General features: G+C 46.3%; 2 protein-coding genes across 2 annotated transcripts; both read left to right on the forward strand.

Annotated features, from left to right (window-relative positions):
• On the forward strand, positions 1 to 1,376 carry LOC125336906 (natriuretic peptides A-like). Its single transcript, XM_048326004.1, is given in 4 exon segments — positions 1 to 103; positions 205 to 507; positions 1,000 to 1,094; positions 1,257 to 1,376. Coding segments are annotated over 4 exon segments (621 nt in total).
• A 3,312-nt stretch (positions 1,377 to 4,688) lies between these two features.
• Positions 4,689 to 7,688, forward strand: NPPA (natriuretic peptide A). The gene is made up of 3 exons (XM_048326157.1): positions 4,689 to 4,965; positions 6,469 to 6,754; positions 6,987 to 7,688. Exons 1-3 carry the CDS (start codon positions 4,846 to 4,848, stop codon positions 7,001 to 7,003), a joined length of 423 nt encoding a protein of 140 aa, XP_048182114.1. The 5' UTR covers positions 4,689 to 4,845; the 3' UTR covers positions 7,004 to 7,688.
• Positions 7,689 to 10,783: the final 3,095 nt, after the last annotated feature.

Consider the following 10,783-nt stretch of genomic DNA (forward strand, 5'->3'; position numbering starts at 1 on the left):
ATGCAGCTCCCGGCTCTCTGCTGCGTGGCCTCGCTGCTGCAGCTCGTTATGCCGTGGGCAGGGGAGCAGGCGGCCGGTGAGGAGCTCAGTGCTGAGCTGCGGTTCCTGCAGACACCGGGGCCGGGACTCCCAAGGCAGCCACCCGCACCCGTCCCGCCGGGGCGAAGCGACAGGAGCGGGGCTCCCTATCCCTCCTCTCCTCCCCTCTCCAGGACTTCCTGGAGTCGCTACGGCAGCTCTGGGAAGGGGAAGGGGAACCGAGCCCGGGAGACGAGCCGGTGGCCGGGGCCGAGGACGGCGGCTCCGAGTGGGAGCTCTCGAGGGGCGGAGAGCGGCCGGGCGGGGATTCCGGTCCTGGCCCTAGACCTCCTCAGCTGGCGGAGGGATAGAGCCAGTGGAAGAGCCTCCTGTCCTCCCTCAGACGGAAGCACTTTTCCTGCTGCTTTGGGACGAAGATGGAGAGGACCGGCGAGCAGACGGGGCTGGGATGCGACCAACACAAACCCCGTAGATGCCGGAGCAGGGCAGGCCGGGGCAGCCGCCGGGAGCTGCCGCTGTCCCCGGCTGAAAGCCTCGGAGCGGCTTCTCCCGCAGCTCTCTGCGCTTCTTTTACAGGTTTCTGGAGCAGATGGAGAAGCTGAAGCCGGGACCGGCTGCAAGAGCTTCCTGAGTCTCCAGGCCAGTGTTCAGCAGCCACACCACCAGGCTGCACTTGGACACGCCACGGCAGTGGGGTACGGAGCAATAAAATTTTACAAAGCCTACACTGCCTTTTTTGAGTGGGGCTTTTTTTCGGTCACGGTTTAGCAAATGGTCAGAGGATACAGAAATCCCCTCCAAAGCGCTCCTCTCCCTCTGCTCTAAGGGCTCGGTCCTGACCCTGGCCAGAACATCCCACCCGTTCTGGACAAGCCTTTTGCTGGAAGGTCGCAGCAGCAGGAAGGATGGTAGTTGCATCCTTCCACGACTATGTCAGTAACCCTCCACGCTGTACTGAAGTGGCACTGCCAGGCGCCGCTGCCAGCTCTGGGACCGTGGCAGGGGATGCCTTTCCCGATGGCTTCACTGCTGCTACCAGAGAATCCTCCCCGGAGGTGGGTACTGGGGCTCGGGGTTAACTCCAGGTAGTGTCCTACACACGCCCCTGTGCCATGGGCTAAGCCGCTGGTATCAGTGCCAGGCTTGGCACGGCAGACCGGCATGGGGTGACCTCTAAGGACAGAGGGGCTCCATCGCTTTGAAAATACACCTGGCAGTGGCTGCCGGTGCAGGCGAAGGGCCGCGAGGGCTTCAGCACCCGGGACAGACGCCAATGGCCCGGCACGCCGAGCGCCGGCCCCGCCGGGCTCCCCCCGCCTGCCCGGGGCTCCCTGTAGCCTGCACTGAGCCTGGAAAGTCCAGCAAAGGAAGGGGCAGCCGCAACACAGAGATAATATATCCCGATCACGAGGAGAAACAATCCGTGTTTAGGATGAAAATTGATTTCTCCCCTTGGAAAAAGTGAGGCACCACTTAATGGCAGTATGGCCACTCCAGACATTTTTACATTTTTACATTTCTGTTTTGATTTTTGTCTGATGGCCTGATCTCTTCATTTCCTTCTCAATCTAACTAAAGTGGAGAGAAAGAGAGCCTAGGGTGGGGTGTGGCATAGTTTTGTCAAAGGTTTTGTCACTGGGACATGAAAGAAATACAAATCCAGCCTCTTCCTCAGGACAGGAGATTCTGTACAACCAGCTCACACTCTTCCGCGCGGAATGGCAGTAGAAGAATGGACATCACTGGAAGGATGTGCAGCAGGTCAGGGCAGCACTTAGGGCAGGTCTATCCATCAGCAGATGGAACCCACATGGCACCAGCCCCCAGGTTTACAGTCCTTAGCCCTACAGGGCTGGAAAACAAGGACATAGAAAACAAGGACATAGAATCATCTTGCTGGGGAAGGGGCAGTGTGACTTCAGCTGAGCTCTGTCCATCCTCTTCATCACAGGATCCATGCACAGGCTGCCAGCAGCACCCTTGGTACTCTCCCTCTCTGATCTGAGCAACCAGAGCTGCTCTAATGGAGCCTCATGTCCTCACACCTCCCATCCCATACCCTGGGATACAGAGAAAATGTGCCAGATTCCCAGCCCTAAAACCATCCACAGTAAGCTTTTTAGAAGAACCTGCTGCCCTGTTAAGGCAGACATTTTACTAGGGAAATGCCTAGCTGAGCATGGGCAGTGCCCAGATCTTGACTCTCCACTGCTGGGCTATAAAGCCTAAAGTTCATATTAATTTACCAGGGTGATGACACTGAGATAAACAAACGAGTTTTATAGCTTTAACAATGATGAGCTGAGTTCTGACACTTCACACCCCATTTGCTTTGGCAGAACTGCAAGATGGATAATTGCGGGCAGAATTTGGCTGTGAAAATACAACAGCTACTGTGACAGGCAGCCATTTTATCCCATCTCTACACTTCACTACATTGTACATGAAATAGAGCACAAAAGCTCCCCGTCTTAGAAAAGTACTGTTGAGGCTGAAGTCATGCTGCGGTATCTCATTTATCTGCCATGGAACACAGAAGATGAAAAGGAACAAACCAGTAAAGAATGGAGTATCTCAGGGTCTGACTTAATGACTAAAATCCTGGAAAATTAGATTGTTTCACAGGGGCAGGTCACTCAAAGCAAAATATTTCACATCTGAGATTAATATTGTGTCCCTCAATTTCTTGCTGCTGGGTTTGTGCCCCAGGGGCTGCTGTACAAAAAAAAACAGACACAAAGGAAAACTCAGAGCAAGCTACAAAATGTTTTTGTACAGAGAGAGCACTAGAGAATACCTAGCGCGTGGGGGGATGTGAAAGGAAAAAAACAAAAACCACAACAATAACAGATTCTAATTATCTTAAATTGAAGACTCAAAATTAATGAATAATTCTGGTTTATCTTCTCCCACTTTTGCAGTTTACAAAACAAAGTTACACCTTGGCACAAACAAGCATGCACTCACCAAGAGCAGCAGAAAGAGAACACTTGTTGCTAATTAATTAATTAATTATACAGACACTGCAGTATAAAGTGTTAATTAAAAAAAAGAAGCTGTCAGGATCTTAGTTCTTTTTTAAAAGCACAAAATAAGAAAGTGTTGGAGCACACAATAATAGAAAAAACTAGTATTGCCTCCATGTTCTGAAAAAATAAAGCATTGAAGAAAAATAGAGAGAGCTTTTATAATAAAGGGCTTCATCAGAACATACACAGAGTTGGGCTGACTTCAGGCTATATTAGGAAAAAGTAGCATTTGAGCGTGACTTCACAACCTTGAGAATGTCCGTTCTAGTATAATTTTGGTAGCTGATCATGTGAACAGTACGTGCACATGTTTGTACACAAACATCATGTTAGACATTTAAGACATGAGAAATACTTTATCATTCTATTATTATTTTGAAAGTGTACTCAGGAGATTCTTTCAAGATTTATGTTCATATGAAGAGTCAACAAATTATTACTAGACTGACATTCAACTTATACATTTGCTGCTGTTTCAATTTAAAGTAACAAGAAACATTAGGAAAATGCAAGAAAAGCCATTGCTTCATGATTTAGAACTCTCTTGCATTTCTGTAAAAAGATTAATTTTTAGTTGTAATATATGCACAAAGACACCAATGGAAGAGGAATTTGAAGCAATTCTGTACTTTTGTAATTTCTCATTTAAGAATAGGCAGTTTCTAGCTAATTTTATGACATTTAGCACTTAAAGAAAAATACTTTTTGTTTTTAATATACATATATAAAATATAAAGATTTTTAACTCCTCACAAAACACACATACACACAAATTCATCCATTCTTCCTTTGGGACAGATTCTGATACCTTTCTGAATAACACCAAAAGCCATCTATTTAAGTTCTCATCGAGCAAGTTTCTTTCTTGTATAAAAGTAAAATAAGATTCTTGCTGAATCTGGCTGCCTGTTTTTAAAATTGTATTGATGCAGGGTCAAGCCTTACCATCGATGCTTAAAGAAATCCCACTATTTAAACATTTGGCTGTTAATAAACACTAGTGTTTTCCAGTGGTGCCGAAGCCGATTGTCGCAGAGGGCTGGAGGCACTCGCTGTCCCCACAGTCAGTCTGCACTGAGGTGCAGATCGAGGTGCTGCTCTTGTTGGTAGCACACAAAGCCTCAGTGGTGAAATCCCTTCAATTGTAATGGGAAAAGAGAAGTGGCCCAAATCTGGGATTTTCAGCCCAGTCTGTGGTATGTGGTGGCCGCGCATATTCCATATATAGAAGGAAAGTGTGCACAATACTTCAGGTGTCCTAAAAGTCGATTTATCTTCATGCTTGACTCTTCACCAAATACTCATCTGAAAGCCTGTTGTTTCCCCTCTAAAAGGCAATTTCCTTATGGAAATCTAACTGAGCAAAGTTTAGAGCAGTTTCGGGATTGTTTCCCATCTCTGTAAATCTGACCATAGGGGTCTCTTGAAAGAGAATTGCTAAGAATTTCCAACTGGACTATGTAATCACAGCGCCTGGTATCTAGAGGAGGGGGAGTGACATGAAATCACTGACTTGTGACATACATTCCTCAGCAATAGCAGCTGCTGCCTAATGACAGCTAATAAAGGGAATCTTCCCTTGACAGAGCTGCATGCCTACAGTGGGACTGGAATGTGCCCAAGATAAACCCACTGATAACCTAGGAAGCAGGGATCACCCAAAGAGTATAAAAGACAAGCTTCAGAAGAGAGACAACAGGAGAAGGAAGAGAGAGACTTGACGGGACATCTCAGAAGAAACAGCTTGAACTTCCCTATTCCCAGTGAAATCGGCGCCATGGACACTAAGGGCTCATTTTTCTATGGCTTCCTCTTGCTGCTGCTCATCCAGCTCCAGTCCAGCAGTGCCAATCCTATCTACAGCTTCAGCCCTACCGAGGAACTGGCCAGCATGGAGGTGAGGACCTCATTTAAAAGGTTAAACTTTTGGGGCGGTTAGCAGAGTGTGAGGTGATGCTTTGCCTTCCTTTTGCATGATCAGACCCCAATAACCACATCAGCCATCCATGCTGGGGGACAAAGCCTCAGCTCTTCAAAGGGGTTCAGAGAAACTCTGTAGGGCAATATTCTCCCGTGTTGAGTTTACCAAAGCTCCTAGGCAGTAGTGGGAATCAAAACTGATGTTGTAGGATGTCTTCTTTGGGGTTTTGGTTCTTTTTCTTTCAAAGATACATCTTCCTGGGAGCAAAGTTCCAGGAAAGGAAAAAATCATCAGAGTAGCTCCATGAGAACAAATAGAAAACTTTGATGTGGGGTCCTATCTATCCCACTAAATGGCAGAATAGTGACGCAGGGCAGCCATATGGCTCTAGCTTTGTGAATTTGAGAGATCTGGTTGCATACGGATGAACAATGAGGCTGTAAAGAGGAGCAACCAAAGACAAACTTTTAGAAATATTACTAGAAGAATAACAGTCATTTAGTGTGGCTCATCCAGAAAAGCTTCCAGAGTTATAAAATTACCAGCTAAGAATTTTAATGAATAATAGAGAAAATCCATTGTTATAGCACAGTACAAGCTTGAGACTCTGATGGAATCTAAAAGCTCAAACCTTTCCTTGGGCTGGTACCAGTGACCAGCTTCTCAAAGCTGTTCTCGGGCCCTAAGAACAAACTCCCTGAGCTGGTAAGGACAGTTGAAGATCAAACCGCCTCTGGGCTGTTTCCAGCAGCCGGAAAGAGTGGTTTCCAAATGCCTTCACTCTCGGGCAAGCCATAAGGCTCATTCCTCTCTATTCAAATTCTACAGATGGGCAATTACATTCCTCTAATTGGTTGAGCTGCCCTTGAGGAGGTTATCTGAACCCAGTTACACAAAGCTTTACAAATTACAAAAAAATGGTACCCAGGAAGTAATCACACAGCAGGTGTGAATTTACCATACAGGTATTTTCAGTTACTTTAAGGAGCAGCAATCTTGTAACCCCTGGGGCAGAGATTAGTGAAAACACCAAGAGCTTCTCCAAGTGATGTCCATTGAGATAGCCAGGGGTGACAAAGCAGCAACTTCTGAGAACGTGGGAGTGGGCTATGTGGCTAGAGGTTCTCTCAGACTGTGTACCACTGGTGGGCTGAGTGGTATCTCCCTGTGCAACCCACATATTGCATTTTCTTCTCTGCCAAGATATCTTCTAACCTTGCCAGTAAGATACACATGGTGGCAAGCAGCTTCATTCAGTTCACTAGCTGAAGCTATATCTTCCCATAGATGGAATTACTGTGAACAGGGATATAATGCAGAGGACAGAGCCCAACGACCACTAGTAAGGCTGGGATCCAACCTGTCAGTCTCTCTAGAGCGGCCTATGGGACCATCGATGAATGCAGAACAGAATGACTGGAAGAGTTAGCAAATGACCACAAAGCAAGGAGTTTTATTCATTTAATCCTTCTCTTATAGGCTCTGCTGGAAAGACTGGAGGATAAGTTTGCAATGATCGAAGCCCTGGAGTCCAATCCTGACCTGCAAGAACGCAAAACCCAGGAGGAGATCCTGTCGGAACTCGTCGATGACAGTGACAACCAGAAGGCTGAACGCAGGCTTGTACCCAACACCCCTCTGTCCTACAGGGACCCCTTCCTCAAGAGACTGAGGGGGCTGCAGATGCCCAGGATGATGAGAGATTCTGGCTGTTTTGGGAGGAGGATTGATCGGATCGGCTCCCTGAGTGGGATGGGTTGCAACGGTGAGTCTTGTCTAAGCCATTTCACTGAATAGCACAGACCACGTCCGTGCCATGGGATAGGGGAGGAGCAGCTTCTCATTTAAGTCTTTAAGAAGACACAGTCTGAGAATGGAATTAATTTAAGCCTAGTATTTAAGGTAGTACTGGTTTTTTAAAAGCACTGCTGACAATGGTGACACGTACCAAGACAGAAACAGATTCTAGTAACATTTATTTCATGTTTGGCTTGCAGGTTCCCGGAGAAATTAGGATCAACCTCCCTATCTCCTGCTCTGAAGAATGCTTTACAGTACCCCTTCCTCCCAAGATGAAAGCCAGATTCTTTCTAAGTTCCTCCACAGAAAGTTATTCCTATTTTTATTTATTTATTTATTTATTTATTTGATGTTTTTTAAAGAACATTTCTTACGCTAGCACTGAAAGACCATCTTTAAATAAAACTAACACATTAGACATCTGTGCTGGACCTCTGTCCTGTCTGTTGCATTAAATTTTCTTGTATTTTCCTAAAGTCAAAATCTTAAGTTTTATTGGTATTCTGGTACCCACAAGCCTGGACCTTACATGAGACAGAAAAAGCATGAACTTGGTAAAAATGAAAATGAGTTTTTCACGAGAGGCTTTTCCTCTGTACTAAGAAATGCTAACAGATTAGCAGGAAAAAAAAAAACTTGCTTAACATTGAAAGACCATAATGAGTCTTTCTATAGACAGGGTTTCAGTAATAAGAGAGTCCTTTTGCTGGTTTTGATTATTTGGTCATGGGAACTGCCATAAATGCCTCATGTAAGCAAAATTTACATGAAAAGAAATAAGAAAAATCATAACACTCCACAAGTTTCAAGATAACCAGAGGGAGGAAAGGGAATTCATTGTATATGCTTTCTAGCAGTGACCAAATAAAGGTTACGAGCATCAACAGAAAGATACATTATTAACTGTGTCTTGTCTCACTCTGCATATGGCTGAGATGCTGATTCCAAGAATTTCTTGAAGGCTCTTCAAAGGGTTTGAATACTATCATGATATTCCTCATGGGCAGGTGGGATCACTCAACTACAAAGCAGCTTGTACAGAACATTTATCACTTTCTGGGAATGGCCCCTCACAAAGCTGTTCTAACATGGCTAATGGGAACACTGGGAGCCTGATCAAGGTTTACTTAACCTTAGTTGCTAGATTTTACTAACTAGGAGCTGAATTTGACCCAAAACATATTCTAGCACCCCAACAAAGAAGTTAATATTGCCAAAACCACATTCAGTCAGCATCCCAAGGAACAAAGAGCTCGGATCCCCATGTGAGCCCTGGCAATGGCATCATGCCCAGCTAAACACAACTGTCCTGTGATTGACTGCATGTACTGCTAGGAACTGTGTTATTTTGAGCACCTCATGAGTCTCATTCCCAGAATCTCAGTGCATTCCCAGTCTCATTCCCATGTACCTGAGTATCCTGGAAAGCTTGTTCAGGGCTTAAGAAGGCAGCACCAGGACAGACTCAGCTGAAACAGTCCAATTCTGATTTTGCTTATGCAAATGCACATGGGAACAGAAATACTACGCGGTGAGGATAAGGTATTGGAAGGCAGGTGTTCCAGAGCTGCTGACAAGAGCTCTCAGGGACCACAGCTCCAGGGAAAGGGTAAATTCAAGTGCACACCCCTCCTGCACAGGGCCAGTCACAGCTAAGGCTGCTGCAACACTTGATTAGGGCTCATGTCACACATCACGTTTCTGACAAGCCACCCTCCCAGTCACTCCCTGCACTGCTGACAGGGCCTCCAAGAGGGATCTGTGTGCTCCACATCGGGCCTTGTGATTCTTTCCTAGGGAATAAGGGCAGAAGTCTAATCTGAGGGAATAATTTTTCTCCACTCCAACAGGAAACCACAGTGTGATACATATCCTCTCCTTCCAGCGGCACCAGCTACAGGTAAAATACTTTGTGGAATAGTGTCCACACAGGTATCCCTGACAGGAGAATAAATTCCCAGGTTAAGATTCCCAGCAGCATGCATGAGACATCTCTGCAGTAAACGCTACAGTGACTTTGCATTTACTCAATTTCACCGATCAAGGGGGTGTGAAGTCACCCTTTGAGGAGCCCTTGTGGGGACAACGGGGCTTTGTATTCTAAAAAGGCTTTCCAAACACACCCACTGCAGCACAGTGGGAACATGCAGGTGGATCCCTCCAAACCAGCAATGGGCAACAGCCTAACTTCCCCTGTGCTGCTGAAAGTAAAAACAATCCACATACTTTTAACAACAGCTCTTGCTGGAACTGAATTTTACCCAGTCAAGCACAACTTCCACAGACACTGTAAACTGTCCCTCCCTGTCAGCCCCTCAAGGCACAAAACACTGATTAGTTCAGTGGAATGTGCTAAAAATGGCAAGAAGAGGCAATGCTGCCTGACCTAAAGCCAGATGGGTCCAGTATTAGCAGCAAGCCAGTTTCTGGTGGAACAAGTCTGTATTGGCTTGCAGACAGTATGTTAATAGACCCCGTGGTCTGGGAGAACTTAATTGAGGGTAAGCAGTCGAGGAAAAAAGCATCTCTGACTGGATTTTTACTGCTACTCCAATACACACACTGAGCAGTAAAGCACCCTCAGGGAAATCTCACAGCCAGGTCAGAATAGTGCTGCACTCAGGAGCAAGCACTTCGAAAAGCTGAATGGGAGAAACTCGACACTAATCAGCTCTACAAGCAAAGAACATCACCCCCAACGACAGGCAAAGCTGCCACTGTTGCTGTGAGAGCTGGATCAGAGAGAGCAGGGAACAATCTTGGGTTCGAACAGCCATCATGTAAACGAAGAAATACCCCAGTGGTACCAGGGAAGGACCAAGCTAACACCCTCCACACAGCTATAATGACATTTGCCACCTCCTGCCCTGCCAGACTTCATTCCAACTTCCTGACAGTGTTTGGCAGTACCCTTGACTGGCAGTGCATAATTCAGCAGCTTGCTTTCCTTTGGACTCTGAAACACAGTAATTCCACTGGCGTGCTCCATGCACTCTGTAAGGCATGAGCCTTGTTTGGAATAGGGGTCTGCTTGGTGTGGGGTATACTTGCAAATTAGATTTGATGGTTTCTTTGCCCCTCAGACACTGCACTATCCCTATCCAGCTTCCCACTAAACAAAATGCTTCCACGGAAATCCAAGTTGGCAGGCAATAATACTAAGAGGAGCTGTCAGCACTGCTTGGTTTCTCTAAGAAATCATATGTGAACTACAGGGCACACACCCTCTGCTGCTGCAGGGAGATGTGGAGCTGTGCCCATTCACATCCCAATCTGGCCACAGCCAGCTTGCTTGACTTACTTACCCTGAATCTTGGCCCCTAAAGGCCAAGATTTGCTGATTGACATCTGCTTGATAAGTGTGTCCCACACTTTTATGTGGGAAAGAAGGAAGATTTGTAAGACCTTCCCCCTCCATTCCCATCTCCTGACTGCTCTCTTGGAAAACCAGCACAATCCTGTACAGAAAATGCAGAGTGGGGAGGAGGGGAAGTTTATGAAAACAGAAGGTGGTGGGAAGGCAGCTAGAGTCAGGCCTGCTATGCTGGGAATGGGGAGGATAGAAAAGAAAGATAAAACTGGTGTGGTAATTCCGCCATTCCAGAGATATTCTCTAGTATAGGCATCAAAGAGCTGCTGGGGGAGCCAACAAAGGTCTCAACGTTGTCATGTCTTATCTGTTAGTCATGAATTTTCAACGCAATATTGTTTTCTACTGAAACAGGCATATATGGGTTCCAGTCTCTGCTCCAAATGCTTAAAGGATCAGTAAGATGTGTGTTAAACCATACATAGCCCATACAGCAATTGAAACAGCCTGAAGAAAAGGACACCCTGCTCACTTTTAAACCGTGATCTCAACGTCCGACCCTCACCGACCGACTCCCCTCCCTTCCCAGACAGTGGTGGAGCTCACTGCTGTCTCATCCCAGCTCCCACTAAGCCTTTTCACACACAGCATTTGAACAAACAGTGGATGCAGAGGAGACTGAGT

The sequence above is a fragment of the Corvus hawaiiensis genome, chromosome 22, assembly GCF_020740725.1.
Source record: "Corvus hawaiiensis isolate bCorHaw1 chromosome 22, bCorHaw1.pri.cur, whole genome shotgun sequence".
Classification (NCBI taxonomy): Eukaryota; Metazoa; Chordata; class Aves; order Passeriformes; family Corvidae; genus Corvus; species Corvus hawaiiensis.